At 35.3% G+C, this 23,651-nt stretch overlaps 12 protein-coding genes and 1 pseudogene across 13 annotated transcripts; 8 read left to right on the top strand and 5 right to left on the bottom strand.

Annotated features, from left to right (window-relative positions):
• Positions 1-64: 64 nt before the first annotated feature.
• On the bottom strand, positions 65-2,106 carry TVAGG3_0379890 (cysteinyl-tRNA synthetase family; the record flags this gene model as incomplete). The annotated part of the gene is made up of 1 exon (XM_001321755.2): positions 108-2,090. One exon carries the CDS (start codon positions 2,088-2,090, stop codon positions 108-110), a length of 1,983 nt encoding a protein of 660 aa, XP_001321790.1.
• Positions 2,107-2,861: 755 nt separating this feature from the next.
• Positions 2,862-5,418, bottom strand: TVAGG3_0379880 (armadillo (ARM) repeat-containing protein family; the record flags this gene model as incomplete). Its single annotated transcript, XM_001321754.1, has 1 exon — positions 2,884-5,418. The coding sequence occupies one exon, from the start codon at positions 5,416-5,418 to the stop codon at positions 2,884-2,886; it is 2,535 nt and encodes an 844-aa protein (XP_001321789.1).
• Positions 5,419-5,955: 537 nt separating this feature from the next.
• Positions 5,956-6,683, top strand: TVAGG3_0379870 (uncharacterized protein; the record flags this gene model as incomplete). Its single annotated transcript, XM_001321753.1, has 1 exon — positions 5,956-6,603. The coding sequence occupies one exon, from the start codon at positions 5,956-5,958 to the stop codon at positions 6,601-6,603; it is 648 nt and encodes a 215-aa protein (XP_001321788.1).
• Positions 6,684-6,973: 290 nt separating this feature from the next.
• TVAGG3_0379860 (cellular macromolecule catabolic process) lies at positions 6,974-7,364 on the bottom strand (the record flags this gene model as incomplete). Its single annotated transcript, XM_001321752.1, has 1 exon — positions 7,111-7,350. The coding sequence occupies one exon, from the start codon at positions 7,348-7,350 to the stop codon at positions 7,111-7,113; it is 240 nt and encodes a 79-aa protein (XP_001321787.1).
• A 258-nt stretch (positions 7,365-7,622) lies between these two features.
• Positions 7,623-8,387, bottom strand: TVAGG3_0379850 (structural constituent of ribosome; the record flags this gene model as incomplete). The annotated part of the gene is made up of 1 exon (XM_001321751.1): positions 7,752-8,366. The coding sequence occupies one exon, from the start codon at positions 8,364-8,366 to the stop codon at positions 7,752-7,754; it is 615 nt and encodes a 204-aa protein (XP_001321786.1).
• Positions 8,388-9,250: 863 nt separating this feature from the next.
• On the top strand, positions 9,251-9,887 carry TVAGG3_0379840 (uncharacterized protein; the record flags this gene model as incomplete). The annotated part of the gene is made up of 1 exon (XM_001321750.1): positions 9,258-9,887. One exon carries the CDS (start codon positions 9,258-9,260, stop codon positions 9,885-9,887), a length of 630 nt encoding a protein of 209 aa, XP_001321785.1.
• Positions 9,888-10,632: 745 nt separating this feature from the next.
• TVAGG3_0379830 (uncharacterized protein) lies at positions 10,633-11,657 on the top strand (the record flags this gene model as incomplete). Its single annotated transcript, XM_001321749.1, has 1 exon — positions 10,633-11,604. One exon carries the CDS (start codon positions 10,633-10,635, stop codon positions 11,602-11,604), a length of 972 nt encoding a protein of 323 aa, XP_001321784.1.
• Positions 11,658-12,185: 528 nt separating this feature from the next.
• Positions 12,186-12,815, bottom strand: TVAGG3_0379820 (uncharacterized protein; the record flags this gene model as incomplete). Its single annotated transcript, XM_001321748.1, has 1 exon — positions 12,186-12,815. The coding sequence occupies one exon, from the start codon at positions 12,813-12,815 to the stop codon at positions 12,186-12,188; it is 630 nt and encodes a 209-aa protein (XP_001321783.1).
• Positions 12,816-12,959: 144 nt separating this feature from the next.
• Positions 12,960-13,535, top strand: TVAGG3_0379810 (ankyrin repeat protein family; the record flags this gene model as incomplete). The annotated part of the gene is made up of 1 exon (XM_001321747.1): positions 13,004-13,513. The coding sequence occupies one exon, from the start codon at positions 13,004-13,006 to the stop codon at positions 13,511-13,513; it is 510 nt and encodes a 169-aa protein (XP_001321782.1).
• Positions 13,536-15,399: 1,864 nt separating this feature from the next.
• On the top strand, positions 15,400-17,480 carry TVAGG3_0379800 (GlgB family; the record flags this gene model as incomplete). The annotated part of the gene is made up of 1 exon (XM_001321746.2): positions 15,419-17,434. The coding sequence occupies one exon, from the start codon at positions 15,419-15,421 to the stop codon at positions 17,432-17,434; it is 2,016 nt and encodes a 671-aa protein (XP_001321781.1).
• A 178-nt stretch (positions 17,481-17,658) lies between these two features.
• Positions 17,659-18,556, top strand: TVAGG3_0379790 (annotated as a pseudogene). Its single transcript has one exon — positions 17,659-18,253. A coding segment is annotated over exon 1 (595 nt).
• Positions 18,557-18,636: 80 nt separating this feature from the next.
• On the top strand, positions 18,637-21,088 carry TVAGG3_0379780 (dynein light chain binding; the record flags this gene model as incomplete). Its single annotated transcript, XM_051232054.1, has 1 exon — positions 18,637-21,088. A coding segment is annotated over one exon (2,452 nt), but the record flags the coding sequence as incomplete, so codon positions are not given.
• Positions 21,089-21,138: 50 nt separating this feature from the next.
• TVAGG3_0379770 (dynein light chain binding) lies at positions 21,139-23,258 on the top strand (the record flags this gene model as incomplete). The annotated part of the gene is made up of 1 exon (XM_051232053.1): positions 21,139-23,258. A coding segment is annotated over one exon (2,120 nt), but the record flags the coding sequence as incomplete, so codon positions are not given.
• Between the last annotated feature and the right edge of the window lie 393 nt (positions 23,259-23,651).

Here is a 23,651-nt window from a genome sequence, read left to right as displayed (position 1 = left end):
TTCTATGTGACAATATACTAAGTAACAAACAATGTATAATGAAAAAAATAAAAAAGATAAAATATGATGGAATAATTTAATAAAAAAAAGTAAGATCAATTTATAGTTTATTGCTTATGCTGTTCCTGGTACTTGTTGTAATCCTGGAGCATTGTGTTATACATCTTCTTAAGTTTGCTAGCTTCACTCTTTGACAATTCCTTAGATGTACCATCTTCAAGGAACTTAGCTGTTGGAAGGCCATTTTCGTCAAATGCGGAGTAGATATCATTCTGTGATGTGAACCATTCTCTTGGGTGGTAAGGAACGCCATTCTCGTCCTTCTTTGGCTTCTGCTTCTTTTCGTTCTGAGCCTTTTCAGCTTGCTTCTGCTTCTCCTGCTCCTTTCTCTGAGCCTTGAAGTTTTCTGTTGTCTTCTTTGTCTTGATTTCCTCAGCGAGCTGCTTTGGATCGACGAGCTTGAAGTCAACACCATTAGCGTTATCTTCGAGCTTGATACCGATGGATGGAAGAGATTCATCACGTAATGTATCGAGTTGTGTCATATTCTCCTTAACACCTGTCTCAAGTTGCTTGAGGAGATCGTAGACTGGGTTAGCTTCTGCTGGTTGCTTCTTCATGTCGATGTTTAAGCTCTTTGCGAGTTCACGGACTTGCTTGAGCATGTTGATGTTGTTTGTTCTGACGTTTTGTCTGTAAGCGGCCATGGCCTGTGGGAATCCGGATTCGTTCAAGTTTGTGTTGGATTGTGAAAGAAGAACTGTCTCTGGTGAGAAACCAAGGACGACCATGATTCTGCGGACAAGCTTAGCAGCTTCGACAACAAGGGAGTCAATAACGACATCCTTGTTCTTGTTGTATTCATCGATAAGAGCAACAAGAGCGTTGACGGCCTTTGGAATATCGAAATCGTCGGCGAAGTAGCGCTCGATGTCTTCTGCTGTCTTAGCAATGAAGTATGAGAAGGCCTTATCCTCTGGCTTGAAGCCACGCTTTAACTCGGAGATTGACTTGAGTGTAAGTGGCTCAATTGAGGAAAGGAAGTTTGTGATCTTGGAGAGCTTGACCTGGGCCTGTGAAATGTTGTCTTCACTGAGGTCCATTGGGTTTCTGTAGTGAGATTGGCAGAAGATCATTCTGAGAACAGCTGGGCTCCAGTGCTGAAGACCATCCTGAACTGAGAAGAAGTTGCCTAATGACTTTGACATCTTCTCACCGTTAGCAGCTCTGAGTGTGCCTGTATGCATCCAATTGCGGACCCATGGAACCTTTTCCCATCTGGCCTGGGACTGGGCGATTTCGTTGGAGTGGTGTGGGAAGCGGAGATCGATACCACCGGCGTGGAGATCGAACTGTGGGCCGTAGAAGAGGCCAGACATTGTAGAGCACTCGATGTGCCAGCCTGGACGACCGCGTCCCCACTTGGTTTCCCAGTATTGACCAGCAGCCTCTTCTTCTGGCTTGGCCTTCTTCCAGAGAGCGAAATCGTTACGATTGCGCTTCTTCTCCTGCATATCTTCTGGGTTTTCACTCTTGGCTGTGCCGAGGTATGACTGGCGCTCGAGCTCTGCATAAACGAAGCGGCCATCGTGCTCGAACTTCTCGACATCGAAGTAGACTGAGCCTTCGGACTCGTAAGCGAAGCTCTTCTCCTCAAGGTTGGAGATGAACTCGATGATTTCTGGGATAACTTCAGAAACACGAAGAAGAGCGTCTGGACGACGAATGTTCAATGTGTCGAGTTCTGCGAAGAAAGCTTTCTCGCGGTCTGCGGAGTAGCCAAGGGCTGTTCCGTACTTGGCCTTCTTGTCATCAGACATGCCATTGAAAGTGTTAATGATTTTATCATCAATATCTGTAACGTTCATTGACCACTGGACTGGGATATTGAAGTAGTCAGTAAGAATACGTCTGATCATATCAAAAGAAAGATATGTTCTTGCATGGCCAAGATGAGATGTTGAGTAAACTGTTGGGCCGCATGTGTAGCAGCGGAGTGGAAGGCCTTTTTCTCTTTTAAGGGGAACAATGTTTGCTCCAAGAGAGTTGTAGATCTTAATTCCTGTATCAACAAACTCGGGGGTGGACATTTTTTTTTAAAAAAATAATATTTATTTTTCATAAGAAAATTTTGCATCGGGCCACTCTCGAGAAAATTAAAAAATCTTGATTTTATGATGATATACAACACATTGTTTCTCTACGTCTGAATTCCCATTGAATTTTTTGTGAGCATCCTGTTTTCGAATTTCTAAAGTGTAATTTATGTTATATACATTGTATACATTAAAATAAACTTTTCATCCATGAATCGTTTGATCGGTAGAAATTGAAGGCAAATTTGTTCATCTACCCCTTGAAAAAATTCATTGTTTTCTCAGCCTTCGAAAAAGTCTACTTCCAAAAACAAGCTGAATAATGCGTATTTTGATGAGATCTTTCGATTTCCCTTTTTCATTTCCAATTTTAATTTAGATTTCTGTTGCGAATACGATTCTGAAATTATTTCAGCCAATATTCAATTTCGGGATTTTACATCACAAAGAAAATCGTGTTCTCATTTAATATATGACAACATTGAACTCTATACTGATTTCGATTCTCGATAACATACAAACACATGAATTTATTGATTCATTATATAATAATAATTGTTATTTTCAAGTATTTGAGTATTATCAGTGATGAGATTAGTCTCAAATAGAGAATATTTTTCTTATCGAAATCAATTTGATTAAATTTTATAAATGCAAGTATTTAATGTAAACATTCTGATTAATAATAACAATTGCGTCATAAAATTATGTTGAAAATGATTTTTTATAGAAAAATAAAATAAATAATAAGAAAAAATGATGAAATTCATATCATAAACAAACATTTTTAGTCAATCTCTAACATTTCCTTTAACCCATCAGGTAGCTGATCGATTATCTTTCTTAAATCTTTGAAAGATCTTGCATCTTTGAGTCTAGACAAGAGATAATCGCATTCCTGGACCAATTGTACAGTAAAATCAGCATCAATTCTTCCGATTGTTGCCAAAAAGAACAAAATAGAGCTAATAAAATCTGTATTATACCTGTTACAAATAGAACAAGCTTTCTCTATCAAAACAATCAAATTAGAAATCGCTTCACCCTTTTCATCGATAGAAGCATCATCAATTGTGCATGTACAAAAAGTAATAAATCTTGCAGCGACCAAATCATTGTCTGAATCAAGATCCTGCAAGCAAGTCACAAATGCACTTGTTAACAATGGTATAGAATGGGTAAATCCGGCAAAAGTGAATTCGATATCTCTTAATTGATGCAAATCCGTTGCCAAATCGGCCACATCCTTCAGAACATTAAATGGCCGGTCGCAGTGAACCATTATCGTTGCAACGGCTTCGATCAAATCGGGTAATGCTCCAGAAATATCGAAATTCAAGACGATGTCCATCATATTTGCCGCAGCAGCGCTTGTTGCATCGTTATTCTCATTCTGCTGGAGTGCTTCGACCAACGCGGTGACGAACTGCTCCAAATACGGCATGAACATCTCAGGAAAATTCGTTGCAAGGATGGCCAAAGGATGGAAAGTTTCGCATGTCTTAGGAAGAGCGGCCATGAGGAGGCTGATCGTCTGTGGAGCGAATTCCTGGTAATGTACAGGTCCTAAATTGACGATATATGGAACTAAAACTGTTGAAATATCAATGACATTAACTAATTGGTCTTCATCGCTTATGCAATCGCTAAGGAAAGAGAGGAGTTCAGGTACAATGGCTTTGTGAACACTTAATGTTGGGGAATTGGGGTTTTCAAGGTAATCATCTATATCTCCAATTCTTCTTAAGGATCTGAAAGCATCCTTTGATAGGATAACGTCATTACACTTCGCCAATTCCATTGCAGCAGCCGTTGCTTGGATCTGATACCCAAGTTCCGATGCAAATGCAATCGTCGAAAGTAACAACGTGGCCTGGCGCTTGCAGTTCATATCGGCTTCACCTTCGAGGATCTCAAAGGCGATCGGTATGTAAGGAGCAAGCGGATATGGGTTTACAGTCGCCCGTAAAATACATCTCATGCACCAGAGGCCGTTGTAGGTCAGGAGAGGGACTCCCGACTGCAGGGCCTGCCCTACAAGGTTTATGACAGTCGATTCCTCGATTGGCTCTTCAAACATCGATTCTCCGAATTTAATTATCGGATGATCTGACATTTGATCGTCATAAATGCCTTCTGAGGATGGTGCAATGGTCTCATCGATCGGCTCTTCGAACATATGGTCTCCGGGGTTGATTCTGGCCTTCACAAGGACGGCACAGAAAATTAATGTCGCATTTACCTCGAGAACTTCATGGCTGTTGATATGTTCGAGGATAATATCGGCCATGTGAGGTGCTGATGTAACTGGGGAGATTTTTACGAAGGTCTTGAGCGTGTGTAAGCTAGTTTGAGGTAATTCGTCGAGATCTTCATGGGCGTGGTCGCTAGTACGTATACAAAGTAATCGGAATAGACCACGAAGTAATGGTTCTGTGTAAGGAGTGAGTTCTGCGGTAGTTTCTTTGAATTTTCTAGCAACATCTGCCCAAAAGATTGCTGCTGCATTTAGAACAGGTTCTACGACGGATTCATGCATCTCGTTAAGAGATATTTCACCGACTTTGTAGAGAATGTCGCTGCTGAAAGGAGTATTGAGAGATATAATAACTGCCCACGCCAAAAGGCTTTCAACTTTTGTCCCTGGAAGCGTAGTTAAATCTATAAGCATGTTAAGGACGTCTGAGAACAATTGGGACCTCATGAACTCAGATGGGTATTTTTGGACTGAAGATCTGAAGAGGGCAATGATCCTGCTGGCTACTACAGGTGGTAGTGATCCAGAACTTAACTGTTGGAAGATCGCCGATAAAATTGTAAAATTAACTTCATTTGGCAAAGAAAACTCTTGGCAAATAGAAAAGAGGAGGCAACTGAAGCCAAAGACCATGTACGGGTTGGTTGTTTTCTGAAGATTATCGGCATAGCTGCTGATTAATGGAATATAGTTATCTTCTTGAATTTCGCCCGAAGATAAATGAAAAACGATTGACGAAGCGATTGAAACAACTTGGAGATTCTCGTATTCGAATAATGCTAATAAACTATTGAAAAATGAATCAAATGTTTCTGAAGATAAACTTCTGACCATTATTGAGCCTGCATTCGAATTAATTCGATAAAAATTTCTTATTAAAATCATCGCCAAGCATTTGATATGCTCATTTACTGAAGCATCGCATAATAAAGAAGTAATAAATGTTACACATTCTTGTAGATATGAATTTCTGAATTCTTGAAGTTGAGTCCATGATGGAAGTGAGATTGAAGTATCGCTGGACTCAGATTCTTCCAGTTTAGTGCAAAATTTTTCATAATCCATCACATCTGTCACTTTTTCCAATTTTTTTCCCTCTCAAATTGATTGTGGTCGAAAAAACACTAACCTCCATCTAGGGATTTGATGATCGAATAACATTATCCTAAACAATCTCCAAAATACGAACATATCATAAGAACATGCTAAAACTTCAATATAAAAATTATTCAATCATATTTATAGTATTCCTATACATTATCCTATAAGCCATGAAAATTTGTTTTCGAAAATATGCAATTAGACCTCAAGAAATGAAAAAATTTTTAATCATTTTTCAAAAAATGAACATATTAATGAAAAAATAAGTAAAATTGAGCACATAAATATCTTATAATTGGACAGGTGCAATATATCATATAAGATAAACCCATAAAACATCGATTAGGCAATTTTGAATTTAATTATTTGAGTCTTTTGGTTAATCCAAATAGTAAATTTTTCTAAACACATACAACATAATCTAAATCCATTTTCGAAAATTGTTGTTATAAGAGGAAAAGTAAATCGACCAATGTCACCTTTATTGACTAATTATTTTCGATGTTTTTCTCATTTTTTTCTACATGTGCATGCGTCAATAAAACATTAGATCTTGCTATATTCGCCAGGGGATTTTGGAATGCAACTGGTGGATACGTTGATCAATATGGAGTTTATCATCAGCAAAATTTTTTATACAATTTAACACTTACACCTAATCAAGATAATAACCAGACACTTACAGGTGTTCTCAGAGGTGTCAATCCTAATATGAACATAATTGTTAGAGTGAACAACAAAACACAAGGTTTTGTTATAGAAAATAACACAGCTCCAGGATTTACTAAGATAATATGCGATACCCAAATGATTTATGGCAAAAGAAATCTCCCCCACGCATACGGAAAATGGATTAACAATAGCCAAACGTTTAAGATGATAGTTTATGATTTCCAATCATTCGAGCTACAAGTATTTAGACCAGATAAGAACATATCATCTGTTTACAGGTTCTTTAAGACACCTGCCCCACAATTCCCTTCTATTTGGCAAGTTCTTAAGCCAGTAGTGTTTGTTGGATTCTTCATTCTCGCATACAAGGTTATTGAAGCCCGCGAAATCATTTCTGACATCAGAAATTCCAAGAAATCAGGAAATAAAGAAGAAAAGAAAGAAGGAGCTGAAAAATCAGATAAGAAGAATGACTAACTTATTGTTTTGAATACATAGAGTTTCCTCTTAGTATTCATTTCAATATTTTATATTTAGTTATAGACTGAAATAAAAATATTCTGTATTTATATGATTTGTCTTTCCAATGTATACAGTTCCCTTCACTAGGAAACATTTCATCAATAAAATTATTCTATTGTTCATAGATAACATTAATTATCGAATTGTGCTGTGAATGGAATTATTAAATCTAACAGAAATGACCAAATAACATAATAATTCATCCAAATTTCATTTAATTAATATAATTTATAGAGGATTTTGAATATTTAGACTCAAATCTATGCCCATTTAGAAAATGATTCAATTTCATATAGTTTGATGAGTAATTTGTCCAGAAAATCAAATATATCAAAATGTTTATTTGATTATATCTTTAGATTATAGCAAAATAATGTTATTCATGTATAATGTTTTTAATTTTATTAGTCAATATGCGCTCTAGGTAATCGTATTGAAAGATGGAGTAAAATTATGACTAATTTACATTCCACCTTTTAATGAGATAACCATATGAACAGTTTCATCGTTTTTGATACCGCTGGATTCGATTGTAGCTGTATCTGGAAGTGCCAAACCTTTGTATAAGATTCTTTGCTGATCTGGAGCAATGCCATCCATACTGTAGAGTTGGCTCTTGATTTTTTCAATTGTGTCTGTTTGCTCGACTTTAATATAGCGTGAGATACCAGAGAGTGTTTGAACTTTGATAGTGATGCTCATTTACCAAAAAAAATTTGGAAAAATTTTTTCAATATTGACTAATCTACAGGAAAAAGTCAATCTTGCTAATAAGGAAAAACTGAATTGAAACTATACTTGGGTGCATGTACTTTCTTATTTTTGTATTAAATTTAGGAAATGACCATATTTTATGGATCTTGGAATTTGTATCTGATCAAATACCTGCATATAGAAGCGACTTATAAAATGCCATAGCTTTAACAATACTTTCGAATATTGATCAACAAGTTTTTTTATGTCCGAACATTGAATGTTTAAATTAAATCATGTCATTAAAAAATTCAACAATTTGTAAGCTATAATCCAGGTATAATTCGAATTTTAGTTCGAAAGGTAGTAAAATAAAGCTCTGGGTCTTTCTATGGCCCATTATCTAGCTTTTAACGCCAGCGGCGGAGTTTGAAGACGTTGCGAACCTTCCAGTCAGCATAACGTGATGGGCGGAGATGGCGGAAGCCATGGCCAACACCACTGAGACCACGGTGCTTGCGACCAGCAGCTGTAAGGCCACGAGCTTCGCGGCGTGTATGGACAGAGTCGCAGATCCAGTTAAGCTTAGCATCATGCTGGATAGCTGGGTGGACTGGATCAACAAAGATGCACTCGAAGTACTTGAAAGCACCATCCTGGTTAACCCAGTAAGAGTTAAGGAGGCGGAGGGATGGGAGTTGCTTACCAGCCTTCTGTTCAGCGATAGCCTGAAGGTTAAGGGATGGTGTTAATTTGTAGATATGATGTGTACGTGGCTTACCATATTGGCGGTTCTTAGAAGCAACACGCCTGCGGGAGCCCTTGCGTACGCGGATACGGTAGACAACCATACCCTGCTTGGCCTTGTAACCCATGCGGCGAGCCTTATCTGGGCGGGATGGATGTGTAAGGCGGACAAGCTCTGGAAGTTGGCGGTATTCCCAGCAGCGAAGGCGGAGGATGAAGCGCATAACTTCACTCTGCTTCTTGGTGTAGAGTTCACGGAGATATGTGAAAGCACCCATATTTCTTATGATAGACCAAACAAAAGTGACAATATGCCTTTTGCTCGAAAAAAAATATGGCGCATTTATTTTCTTCCACATTCCTTATTGGTTCATTATAGTTAACAGAATGCGAGTGACTATGTTCAAAGACCTTGGAAAAATTATTTGTGTTCGTATAATTTTATGATCTGCTCTGATTTTTTTCGTTATTTCTTCTATTAAAAATCAATATTGTTGTTTCAAAAAATTCCGATCTGATCATCGTATACTTTGTTTTTGTTGTATGGGGACATTTGTATAGCTTAAATTTATTTCTGAGTTTCGAGATCGAGGTATATTTAAGGTGGATACTAAAATCAGATAAAAATTCGCTTATTATCCGCGTATTCTTCACATTTGTATTCTAGAAAACGTTCAACAACGTATTACATTGAAAAGAATCTTGATTAAATAAGAACATTTCCTAATACATATGAAATCATTGTATTTTATTGCAGAACATTTTATTTCTGTTATAATAAGAACATTATTAAAGATATCGCCAATGTTTTAATTAACTTAGAATCTTTGGCATTTTTCGAACGAATGAACTACAATTAGGATACTTTCGATGTAACCTTACATAATAGACCATTTCTAGCTCATGAGGAAGTTAGAAAAAACTAGTATCATAAATTACAATTGTTTTTACATTATTTAGCTTGAGAAGAAGATTTCACTGTAAAATATATCATATTTTTCATTTTCGATATAATGTTTTATACAAGCATGTGAATGTCATGTTATAATATTATATCAAATCTTTAAAACACACATGCCTTGCGTTTCTATTTTCAAAAAATTGAGAGAAAACAAGAATGTTGTAAATGCTCTCTTAAAATCTGTCAAAATTTTTGATTTAAAAAATTCATGTGTAGTATAAATCCTGGTGAGAAATTCGAGTATTTTACTCCTTACGAGAGATCGATGATAGAATTTATTTATTCTTATGATCCATACATTCTCGGTTTGCATCCAGAACGAAAGTTAACAAAATTAACATATGCAAGATTTTTAAAACGCAATGCTAGTGAAGAAATAATTAAAAGAGTGGATGTTAGAAAAAAGAATGAATATTTCTTATATGTACATGTTGGCCACAATTACAACGAACTCTGTTTTTCGTATGTCACAGAAACATTATGGAGAGCGAAACAGTTTCAGTTCAGAGCTGCATCAAAAGATGATTTTGGAAAATTCGACATATTCAAAGAGAAAATGAATATATACATTCAAGAACGGGAAGGAATTTTACCCGATGAAGAACTCGAAGAAATAAGAGAATTTGTTGATAAAGCTGACCCAGAAGAGTTCAAGATATTTGATCCTAAAGAACAAAAAATGGTTCCTTATGACGAAAAAGTTCTTCGAAGATTATTAATCCATATCAGAGACAAATGTTTTATACCACATTTTGGAACACAACAGATAGGAGTATTTTGCGACAGATTTAATGGAAGTCATTCGTGGTACTGTCGCATTTTATGTGGAATTGAATAAATCAAATAAAAGATAATTTTAAATTACACATTTTCATCTATATATAAGAGTTTTTTAAAGTCATGGGTATAATTAAAATGCAGCTTAAATGTCACGATATTGTATCAAAGCTACAGATTTTTTGCCTTTGATGTCAGCACCAGATTGTCGATTATTTTTGTTCAGATATTCAGAGTACAATAAAATGTATACACACATATGCGTTTACTATGTATTTAGGACTGTTAATATGCCAACATTTGAATATACTACTATTTTTTATCTCATATAATTTCATATTTCATATTTTAAAACTCAAAATGGGAAAAATAACAAGTGGATAATGGGTGGCATCCTCAGTTGTAGTACACCATGAGATTGAGGCATTTATAAGGCAAATACTAAAATATAATGAAAATTTTGCTTATTATAATTATACAGCATTGTATCTGATAAATCCAGCCTTTAGTCGCTGCGGATTCACTTCGAAATTAATTCTCTAGCATCCGATTATTAAAAGCAAAAATTTTCACGCCCATGACAAAACATCAGAAAAGTTAATATTTTCATTTCACTTTTGGGCACTTCACATTCATTTCTATCAATTTACAACTCTCTCAATTTGGAAAAATGTCACGTTTCATTGCAAATATATTTATATGAGTGAATAATAATATTTACTACAAATATATACTAGTTAAACCAAATTTTGTAAACTGAAAATTGAAAGAAAATTTTGGTTTTGTAAAATCATTATTTTCGTTGTATGTCACCGCCTTTGACCTCGACAGAGAACTTAGTCCAGTCCTATTTTAACCATCTTCGTGCCATTGTAGAAGCTTACAGATCAAAAGGTCACATCACTGATGCAAGAAACTTGGAAACTTGCCTTAATGATCTTGTAAGTGATAAAGATCTTATGAATGCTGATCTTGAAAATCAAGCCCTCAAGCATTTCAAAAGCAACAAAGTTGTTATGCAAGATGTCTGCATCATGCTCAATTTCGTACATTTTCTCTACCCTGATATCTATTATAATTCCAGAGAATTCACTAAACACAAGCAAGTGACAATTCTTGGTCTTCAAAAAAATTGGAAAAAGTACGGCGATTTGTTCTCCCAAATCAAATATCACAAATTCTCACGAACTTGGGGTTCATCTGTTGCTTCATCAACAGACTTTTTCCAATTAACATCTCCAGATGAAAGAGCAAACTTCTTTCACCAATGTGATCCCAATATTGTTAAAGTCATTTCATACGAGACCAACGACGCCAATCTCCTTGGTTCATTTTACATTACGGTCATCAATTTCAAAAAAGGTTATGACTTTCAATTTGCCTACTGCGTTACGGCTCCACACGTAATTCAGTGTTTTACAAAAGAAGAAGTTTATTCCAAACAAACAGCTACACAAATTGAAGGACCGCCTGTTACTACCCCTGAAACTTCCAAAGACGCAAATCCTCAAAGTGACGCACAACAAGCTCCTCAAGAACGTATTTCTGAAGAAATTTCCGATTTTCGAAATTCAGTTGCAGTTGAGCCTTCAAGTGATACCCTTGGACTGCCCCAAAGCACAGATCATGAAATGATTTCAGAAACACCTTCAAATACTAACTCTAATGGAGACGTATTTGATCCACTTCAGAATGATTATGAATATACAGAGAATTTTTTTAATGTTACAAATACCAACAACATGTTTCAAATGGATGATGAGTTCTCCTTATTTTGAACTCAAAATTCATGCCTATATCATTCAGATGCTTTTAAAAATTTAAACTTCAGTTTAAAAACTACTATATTTTTTTTAAATCAATTTCAAATTATAAGAAGTTGCTTATGTTATTAATCATTCTCTCAAATTTTGACATTTTCTAACTAAGATACCCAATTTCATAGTAAGATAACCATTAATTTTTATTTTGGGAATTTGATTTTATATAAAAACTGCAAAAATTTTATAAACTATCTCTCAAATATCATAGTGGTTTAAATGAGAATCTTTTTAAACACACATGATATCATTGTAATTTTTTGCAGAATCTTTTCTGTTATGATAAGAACATTACTAAAGATATCGACAATATTTTAACCAGCTATGAATCTTTGGCCTTTTTAGAACTAATGAACTGATTAACATGCCAGACCATTTATTGTATCATAAATTAGAAAAAATTTATTCAGTTTTGATACATTATCTTGATATTTAAACTTTTTAAGCTTAAGTTGCATTTTTATTATACTTCTGGTTTAAAAAACTCTTATATATAGATGAAAATGTGAAAATAATTTAAAAAGATTTTTTTATTTGATTTATTCAATTCCACATAAAATGCGACAGTACCACGAATGACTTCCATTAAATCTGTCGCAAAATACTCCTATCTGTTGTGTTCCAAAATGTGGTATAAAACATTTGTCTCTGATATGGATTAATAATCTTCGAAGAACTTTTTCGTCATAAGGAACCATTTTTTGTTCTTTAGGATCAAATATCTTGAACTCTTCTGGGTCAGCTTTATCAACAAATTCTCTTATTTCTTCGAGTTCTTCATCGGGTAAAATTCCTTCCCGTTCTTGAATGTATATATTCATTTTCTCTTTGAATATGTCGAATTTTCCAAAATCATCTTTTGATGCAGCTCTGAACTGAAACTGTTTCGCTCTCCATAATGTTTCTGTGACATACGAAAAACAGAGTTCGTTGTAATTGTGGCCAACATGTACATATAAGAAATATTCATTCTTTTTTCTAACATCCACTCTTTTAATTATTTCTTCACTAGCATTGCGTTTTAAAAATCTTGCATATGTTAATCTTGTTAACTTTCGTTCTGGATGCAAACCGAGAATGTATGGATCATAAGAATAAATAAATTCTATCATCGATCTCTCGTAAGGAGTAAAATACTCGAATTTCTCACCAGGATTTATACTACACATGAATTTTTTTTGATCAAAAATTTTGACAGATTTTAAGAGAGCATTTACAACTTTTTGGTTTTCTCTCAACTATTTTTACATTATTTAGCTTGAGAAGAAGATTTCACTGTAAAATATACAATATTTTTCATTTTCGATATAATATTTTATACAAGCATGATGAACTTTCAACTCAAGGAAATCAAACGATGATTTCAAAGTCATGTGAAGAAGGACTTTGGAAAAATTATGATGAAAAGAATGTCCTTCATGTTGCAAGTGAAAAAGGAAATCTCAGACTTGTTAAATCTCTGATCGATTGTGGCTTTGATAAAGAAACAAAGAGTACATATGGAAATACTCCACTCATTTGTGCCTCACAACATGGTCATTTTGAAGTTGTTCAATATCTTTTCTCTGTTGGAGCTGATAAAGAAGTAAAGAATAAAGAAGGAGTTACTTCACTCATTTGGGCATCACAAAATGGTTATCTTGAAGTTGTTAAATATCTTGTCTCTATCGGAGCTAAGAAAGATGCAAAAGATAATAATGGAAATACTCCACTCATTAAAGCATCATCAAATGACCGTCTTGAAGTTGTTAAATATCTTGTCTCTATCGGAGCTAAAAGAGATGCAAAATATAAAGATGGAAGATCTCCACTCTCTGTCGCAACAGGCAATGTAAGACCCCATCTAAAATCCTTAGGATTTCAGTAGTCAGATTTAATTTCAATTCCATGACAATAAATCATTGATTTTTATTTTATGAGCTTTAGTTTTTGACAAAAATAACCATTGCCTTGTGCTTAATTAAGTACTTTGCTAAAATCGAAGAATTTAAGTTCTTTCCAACATCTGCAGTAGCTTGTTTTTGAATGCATTAGAGTCTTTAAAATATAGGTTACTAAGGATTCTCTCTTGAAGTGAACTAAATTCCATAATTCATCATGACCTATGTGAAAAAATTAGAATTTTGAAAAATTTCTCGAAATGTGAAAATTGAGTTACAGATATGACATCATTACAAACATAGGATTCAAAATCATCGACACTGAAATGAAATAAAACAAAGATTCTACTCAACAATATGATACTTGAAATTTGAATTTCTTAATTTTGAAAATTTCATATATTAATTCTTCAACAGCTACACACTCACCAATAGAATACAATATTTTTGTTTTACCTCTTAAAATAACTCATTAATTATCGATCCAATTTAATTTCACTTAATTATCTAATATTTATACAAATTTCACGTGGGAAACCAGATAGCCACAAGATATATTGATCATCAACAAATTCCATCAGCAAATTTTCTTGACAAATTTTGTTGAAAGAAAAGTTGGGAGTTATATTTTGTAACGCGATTTCATGCCATAGCCATAATTAAGATATTTGGAAGAAATATTAGATGATTATTAACTTAGGTATAATAAGTTGGCCGATTTTGAAAAGGAAGAAATTTCAACATGATGGTCAATGATATAAATTGGTTTTACAAATCACCATATCACCAAGATGTTAATACTCTATTGATGGATAATGTTTTCTCTGTCATTATCAATTTTGGTAATTATAATTATCGAAACCTACCGGCTGGAGAAAAAGTTTACAACTATTCAAAAGTTAATAGGTTATGTGCTTATATAATAAGCTCAATCATAGTAATTCTATCACGAAAACAGCAAATTCATTTCAAAATATTTATTTAGTTTAGTTTGTGAAGATATTGAATAGTTACTGCCATAATATATTATGCTCATAATAATTATTGTTATAACATTAAACTTCATATTTAAGTAGAATTTGAAATATGCCTATATTTCGTATTGTTTATTAACACTCTTAATCCAACAAGACCAACATTAATTAATAGTAAATCATCTTTACATACATTTGAGATGCAATTTCTTTTATTAATCGTATGTTTCTTCCGAAACAATTTACCAATCTCTAATTTTCTCTTTCGAAAATTAATTTTAGACATTTAAAAGTAATTCAAAGAACATGATTTTGGTAGTTAAGAGGATTTTTCTCATCAAGAGAAAGTTTTAAGCGAATTGATTAATTTTGCTAAAAATAATACTGCAATAACAACAGAAACATAAACAAAACAAGGGCAAACAAATCCATAGTACATATAGAATAATGATGTCTATTGATATGCCCTGCTTTTCCCTTCTACCGGATGAAATAACTTAATTCTAAATACGCTCAAATTTTATATAGAATTTTTATGAGAATATTAAAAAATGAGAGGGTTCATTCAAAACCAAGTTCACATATATCCAAATAATGAATATAATATTGTTTTTAAACTTTCATGATAAAATTGTGATAATTATTTATTTTGAAAAGGATTGTTCAAATTTGAATGGGTGTAACGCGGTTACATAATTAAAATTTTTTGGAAATACCCGGAATATGGTAAATACTCTGACCACGAAAGCTGTTACTTTCCTCAGAAAAATTGAGTCATGAATGACCAACCCGGTACAGAATCAATAGATTATGAAGATAAACATTCTTATACATTCCAAACATTTATCTTCTTATAAAGATTTTGGTGTTTTGAAATTTGTATTGAAAAGAAGTGATGTCAGGATTCATTTTTGATTTATGCAAATCATCAAAGACAACCCATGGCTCGAACAATGGCGCGGCGGTCTCGAATGGCGCCAGCACTTATACCAAGAAGCTAAGAAGCGAATCGAAGATATCGCTGGCTCCTTGGATAAATTCACACAAGCATACAAAGAGTTTGGTGTCCACAAAGTAGAAGGCGGTATCCTTTACCGTGAATGGGCACCAAATGCCGATGAGATATATCTTGCCGGTGACTTCAACAACTGGAATTGTGAAGATCCAGCAACAAAGTGCGAAAAGGAAGACGAATACGGCCACTTCAAACTCTTCCTCAAGGATACAAAGGAGGGCCCAGTTATCCCACACAACAGCAAGATTAAATGCTGCCTCAAGCTCAAGAGCGGCGAAACAGTTTGGAGAATTCCAGCCTGGATCAACTACGTTCGCCAAAACACAGAGAACATCGATTTCAATGGTATCTTCTGGAATCCAGAGAAGAAGTATGTTTTCAAGCATCCAAAGCCAGCTCCACTCGACTGTGCACTTCTCATTTATGAGACACACATCGGTATGGCTGGTGTTGAACCACGTATCCACACATACAAGGAGTTCGAAGAGAATGTTCTCCCAATGATCAAGAAGGACGGTTACAACGCCATCCAGATCATGGCTGTCATGGAGCACCCATACTACGGTTCCTTCGGCTACCAGGTTACAAACTTCTTCGCCATCTCATCACGTTTCGGCACACCAGAAGAGCTTAAGTCCATGATTGATACAGCACACGGAATGGGCATCCATGTCTTCCTCGATCTTGTCCACTCCCACGCCTCAAAGAACGTTGCTGAAGGTATCAACCACTTCGATGGCACAGATCACCAGTACTTCCACGAAGGTGGCCGTGGCTATCACCCATTGTGGGATTCCCGCTGCTTCAACTACAACCACCCAGAAGTCCAGCGCTTCCTTCTCTCCAACCTCAGATACTACATGGAAGAGTACAGCTTCGATGGCTTCCGCTTCGATGGTGTCACATCCATGATGTACCTCCACCACGGAAACATGTACTCATTCAACAGCATCGACTGCTACTTCTGCGACCTCGTCGATCGTGAGGCTGTTACATACCTCATGCTCGCAAACACAGTCATCCACATGGTCAATCCAAACGCTATCTCCATTGCTGAAGATGTCTCCGGCATGGTTGGCCTCGCTCGTTCAATCGAAGATGGTGGTATGGGTTTCGACTACCGCCTCGGCATGAGCAGCCCAGATATGTGGATCAAGATGCTCAAGGAGCAGCGCGATGAAGACTGGAACGTCGGCAATGTCGCCTTCGAGTTATCCAACAGACCATACAAGGAGAAGACAGTTGCTTACTCCGAATCCCACGACCAGGCACTTGTCGGTGATAAGACAATCGCCTTCTGGCTCATGGACAAGGAAATGTACACAAACATGTCCTGCCTCCAGCCAGAGTCAATGATCACAGCTCGTGGTATGGCTCTCCACAAGATCATCCGCCTCATCACAATCGGTCTTGGTGGTGAAGCTTACCTCAACTTCATGGGTAACGAGTTCGGCCATCCAGAGTGGATCGACTTCCCACGTGAGGGCAACGGCAACTCATTCCTCCACTGCTGCCGCAGATTCGACTTACCATTCACAGACCACCTCAGATACAAGTACCTCCTCGCTTTCGATAACGCCATGATCAAGCTCGAACACGACTACAAGTTCATGGAGTCCGGCCACATGTACATCACATTGAAGCACGAGGAAGACAAGGTCATCGCTTTCGAACGCGGTGAGCTCTTCTTCGTCTTCAACATGCACACACACAAGTCATTCACTGACTACGCTATCGGTATCGAATGGCCAGGCAAGTACAAGTGCATCCTCTCATCTGATGATGAAGAATTCGGTGGACACAGCACAATCGATAAGTCAGTCATCCACGAGACATTCCCAGAACCATGGCAATGCAGACAGAACAAGATCATCCTCTACATCCCATGCAGAACTGCCGCAGTTTACAAGCGTGTTTAAACTTTTCTCTTTAAAGATTTACTTCTATTATTATAAAAATATTCAATCGATTTTTTTTAAAATTCGAAATTTCTAAAATTTTAATGAAAATATACAGGAATTAATATGAAAAATAGAAAGTATATCAATAGTATATTCCAAAAAACTAATAATCTAAGAATCTCATAAACACGTTTTTTTCTCTTGCTTGATGAAAAAAAAATTAAGCAAAATTTTTTTAATTGATGAGTATTATTCCTGAGGACACTCCACTGGATGCACCAATAGTACGTTCAGTGTCTGCAACACGTCCTAAAACAGCTATTGAAAATGTACAGGAAGAATCTCTTTTTCAAGGAAGAATTTTTGATGAAACAATTAAAAATTACAATTTAAAAGATTTAGAGCCAGAACACACTGATTCATTATACGTAAATAGCACGCCAGGACTACGTGCAATACGAAATAGCAGTCAACAACAAAGATCAAGAACAAGACCAGTGACTGTTAGACCTGTAACTGGTCACAAATACTTCGAAAAGCCTATTGAATACGTTTCGCTCCTTACGCCCGGTCAAAAGAAGAAACCTTTACCGAGTTTAGCAACAACTACGCAAAAATTACAAGAAGAGTCAACAAATGAAGAAAGAATGTCATTAGGATTCAGAGAAGATCCAATTTCATACTTTTCAAAGCATAAAGACGGTGGAGGTCATCATTTTATATATTTAATCTTTTCAAGACCAAGAACAGACGAAAATTTCAATCCATACGATTTAATGAAAGTTCCTCACGCAGAAATTACACCAGAATACTTCACAATGTCAGCGAGTGGCGTAACTCATATTTATGAAGAAGGAAATACAGATACAATTCCTTTAGACACATGGTCACTCGAAAAATCATCATTTGACTCAATTAGAAAGCTCAGATTCTTCCATTATTACAAGTATTGGAAAAATTTCCAAATCTGGAAAAAATACGTTCGATTCTGCAGATTTACAGCAATACGTAATAAAATTGTTACAAAAACACTGTTTTCTAAGTCAACTTTCTTTTCAACATTACTTGAAGTTGTAAATATGTCATGTTCTGACATTTTGAACAATTATTTATTATCGTTTATCCCACAAAAGAAGTTTACAATTGCAGAATTCCGAAATACTCTTGCTTTTAATAAAGAAAAATTAAATAAAGAATATAGAGAATATTTACAAGAAGTAATGGGTGCAATCTTGGATCTTTTAGCAGACATTATTGATCCTGAACGTATTAACGTCAAAATTAATGAAATAGATAAGAGCCAAAAAGTATTTCCAGATTTAGGTTATTTAACTGAAGTTGCTCGCAAAATGAAGATCATCAAAGCAGAGAGGAGCGAAGAAGTACAGCAAGAAACCTTTGATTTCTGCGAATTTATCAGAATTGCAGATTATTTTATTCTTGAAAACCTCCATAAGCTTTGTTTGAACTGTTGGAAGCAAGCAGAAACATATGTACTGCAATCTTTATCATCTATTTTCCAAGTAGAAGTCTCATATGATGCTAATGGAAAAGTAATTTTCACTCCTTCATTAAATGAATTACTTGGAGTTATCAGACAAGCGTTAGACCAATCAATATTAATTTTAGATGGTCTTCCTCGTATCATTGGCTCAAGTAAGTTTAGACCTCACTTAATGAAGAAATATGGAAATTTGCAAGCATATTTTGACAAATGCCCAACATTTAAGCAATACACAGATTGCAACAAACAGTTCTCAATCATCAAAAACAGCATTCTGAATTCAGTTAAAGAATCATATATTTCATCTAACGAACACAGCCGTGGATTCGAAAATTTCTACGATATATTTGTTCGTGGAAAAGAATGGTCTCCGAAATCTTACATTAAATTGCGTGGCGGAGACAATGTAGTTTTTGATTTGATGAAATTTGCCAGCGATTATGATAGAAAGGCAGCCCAAATAAATTATAATCCATCGGAAGAATTAATCGTTGATTTCCGAGTTATCAGAGATGATATTGAAAAATTCCGTCAAGAAGATGTAAGAATTAATGAATTTACAACATGCACAGTTCAAGGATCCATTTATATTAACTCAAAAAATCTCAGGCAATGCTTAACTCCAATTCCTGCTCGTTCTATGCAACAAATAAAAGAATGTCTCAAAGAATTGTTCACAAACAAGATCGAACATATGGGCGCAATCTTCAGATTTTGCTCAAAGAGGCTTAAAAAGGAACCAGAATCGTTAATTCAATATGTTGATAATTGCGAATTCAACGAACTTATGGAGAAACTCAGTAAATATCTTCATATCGAGACCACTTTTGTTGAAGAGTTAAGCCACTTGTTAGATACTCTCGAATTCCATGGAACAAGAGGAGCTCACGGAAGATCTCCTTTAGGAGCATTGTTAAAACAGTTCGTGTACGACCAAACCAACGCAAATTCAGTTGCTGACCAAATGAGGAACACATATACCCTTCAGCTTTCCAATAAAATCAAAACTGCTCAAGCGAAGATTTTGGATTTCGACGAAAGACTTCATAAAAGTCCACCAGAAATCAAATATGTCATGCTTCCTGATGATGCAAACCATGCCCAAGAATTATTGAACGAAATAAACTCTTTGGAAACCGAAATTGCTTTATTAAACCGTTCACAGAACATCATGAAGGCATTTTTAGCCGATCTATCCGATTTCTACAAAGTCAGAGATGAAATAAAGCAGTTGCTCGTTGCTTACGAAGCAGTTTCCAAATGGCATGAGATTGATAACATCATAACAACAGTTCCTTTCAATTCCATCAATATAATGGAGTTCAACAAGAAAGTTACTGATCTAAATGACATCATAATGAACCTCAAAACCTCTCTTCCTTTGCCATTAGTTGATGATTTAACAGTAAAAATCGATTCCATCGTTCCATACTTAGAAGTTCTTGAGACATTGGCCAATAGTAAGATGAACTACAATCATTGGAACATTTTGTTCGAACAATGTGGTCATCCCAAAGGATATTTCCAGCAAATTAAAATTGATGAGCTCATGCATCAAGGAATTCTCTCTCAAACAGCCAAAATTGAAGAGATCACAGCCACAGCGCAAGGAGAGAACCAACTTGAACAAGAATACAAAGTATTATTACAGCATTGGAAAGAAGTTAAAATGCCAATTGACGAAACACAGACAAAAACAGATGATAACCTCATGATTGGCGATATTAAAGATATACTTAAGGAAATAGAAGGTGGAAAGAATACAGTGCAAACAATGCTTTCAGGACAATACGTACAAGGCCTCAAACAAAATGTTTTGGCACTTGGAGCAACATTAGATACTTTTTCGAATGTTTTAATTGCATGGAAAGCTTTCCAAGAAAACTGGATTGTTTTAAATGTCTTCTTTTCAAAGAAGGATACAGCCCAAGCTTTACAATCTTTGTCTTCACAGTTCATTGGAGTAAGAAGAAGATGGATGTCATTAGTTCGTCATGCAGCTGATAATTTAACATTATTCCATATTTGCGAATTCCCTTCGATTTTGGAAATGCTTAGAGAAAACAATGAATTCCTTATCAATATAATGAAAGGTGTTTTGAAGTTCATTGATCATAAGAGATACATCTTTCCAAGATTGTTCTTCTTGAGTAATCACGAAGTCATGAGATTATTTACAACAACTGATTTCGATCAGTTCAATGTAATTTTCTCAAAAATGTTCATGCACATCAAAGCATTTGAAACACATGCTTTGGATGGCCCAGAAACAGACATCCTAAAGAATTCAGAACAATCATTCCCAAGAATCAAAATCTACGGAATGCAAGGAACAAACACAGATATATTAAATCTGTCGAAACACGTGAATTGCGCCGGAGGAATTGAATCTTGGGGTGACCAAATCTTGGAAAACATGCGTGCAGGAATGGTCAATGCATTGGCAGACGCTTTGTACAATTACAAGAATGCTAAAAGCGAAGTCTGGTTCTCAAGTGTAACGACATATGTAATGACAATTATTACTTTATGTCAATTCACACGAGAAATCGAAGAATGCTTCGATAACTTTGAAAACAATGTAAGAACATTTACGGATTACAGGAAGAACTTACAGGATAAGATAGAGAAATACACGAGAATGCTTTATAACCCGAGAAACAAATACATTTATCCGAAATTAACATCGGCAATTACAATAATTAATTACCAATTGTATATTTTAGAGAAAATTATTGAGTTTCCATCGGGTTTTGAACGAAGAAACTTCTGGGAAAACAGAGTTAGATTACGGTACAGACAAGCAACATCAACAGTCGAAGTCTGGTTTGGCTCAAAGAACTTTAGTTACGGATATGAATATTGGGGAAATGTTCCTCCAATTTTCATTTGTAATTCGAAGTTTACTGCAATTGAAAACATTTGTGCAGCCATCGCGTCAAACAATGCAGGAATAATCCTTGGTGATGCAGGAAGTGGAAAGAAAGAATTGATATCAGCTGTTGCTGCGATGTTTGGAAAACACATCGCTTTTTGTCCTTCATTTAATGATCCAAGTTCTGTTTCTGTTTTGAGAAATGTTGCAGGAGCAATATTATGCCATTCATGGATTGTTTTCCCTGATATACAGAGGTATTCGCAATCAACACTTGCAATGCTTGCTGATATTTACAGAGACATAAAGTCAAAAGAAGACCTTCCAATACAATACGAAATTGGAAATTACACTGTCAGATTAAGTGACCAATTTATTTTGTTCGCAACTGGTCCAACAGAAATGAGAGTTCCTGAGACAATTAAACACGAGTTCGCACCAATTGTCATCAATGAAGTTGACGCGAAATCAGCAGCAAACATCGAATTGTCTGCTTACGGATTTAGAAATTCAGATTTACTTGCTGAAAGATTAATCACTTGTATCAAGAGAATCACAGCGATTTTCGAAAAATTACCATGCAGAGGAACAATAACAAACGCTCTTGCTGTCATCAAAATAGCTAAACTCTATATAGAAATTGCTAAAACAAGCGAAAACGAAGATTTTGTTTTGGCATGGGCAACTTTTCATCATTTCCAAGCTTTCACTTCACTTGAATTTATACCAATGTTGGAACACATTATTTATGACATTTTCTATCCAACAAGTGAGTTCAACATGTTCCACATCTATCTACCAAACAGAATGGGCAATTTCATTGAAAGAAGATGTGAAAAAATCGAAGAAAAAATACCACACGACATGGACAAATATGTCAAAGGAAAAGTGTCAGATTTCTTACGATTACTTTTCACTACAAAATGTGTATTTGTTTATGGATCATCTAATAGTGGTAAGTCATCAATTGTAGAAGCTGCTGTCAACGCAATTAACCAAACTGAAGATGAGATTCCGACCAAAGTTTTCGAGATCTACCATGCAGCGAATACGATAAATGAAACATTTGGATGGTACGATTATCAGAAAGATGGACATGTATTTAATGATGGAATCATTGCACCAATTCTCAAAGAGATAAGAGAATCAAACAACATGCAATTCATTATTAAGTTCAATGGCCCAATAACTGATGAATTCTCTGTTTATTTAACAGGAATGTTGAACTCAAAACCACAAGATGTCATCATGTTCAACAACTACGAAACATTTAATTGTGAAAATGTTCATATAGTTGTTGAAACAGATTCAATTGAAAAAGTGACACCACAAATTGTTTCATTTGCTGTATTTATTCCGATGCGCGATTCACAAACAATTAGAAGTGATCCTATACCTATCTTTGAACGCGCCAAAGTCCATAACAGTTGTCCTCCTGAAGGCTTGAAACACATAAGAGATGAATTTTATTCACTTTTGAGTCCATTCGTCAACAAATTAAATTTGTTGATGCCTGATATGGATCCATCTCTTCAATCATGGATTGTTGATATATTACCTGAATACGCATTGAATCTTGCTTTCAGATATATCGATAGACCTTCATTTAATTCAGACAACAAAGAAGAAGTTGCAGCTGTTATGATTCATTCTTTGTTTTTGATGTATTCACCTTTGATGAGCTACGAATGTTCATCAGCTCTTAACTCTTGGGTCATTGAAAAGTATAAACTCGATGTTCCTTTGGATTGGGCTTTGTTCGATGTTCCAAAACCATATTGGGACGCTTTTCCGAAGCCAACTTTGAAATCATGTGTTGTAAACAAAGGAAAATTTGTTCCTCATTCTTTCACGAA

This window comes from Trichomonas vaginalis, chromosome V (assembly GCF_026262505.1).
Source record: "Trichomonas vaginalis G3 chromosome V, whole genome shotgun sequence".
NCBI lineage: Eukaryota > Parabasalia > Trichomonadida > Trichomonadidae > Trichomonas > Trichomonas vaginalis.
Note: the sequence above shows the minus strand (reverse complement) of the source record. Positions and strands in the feature narration are given on the sequence as shown.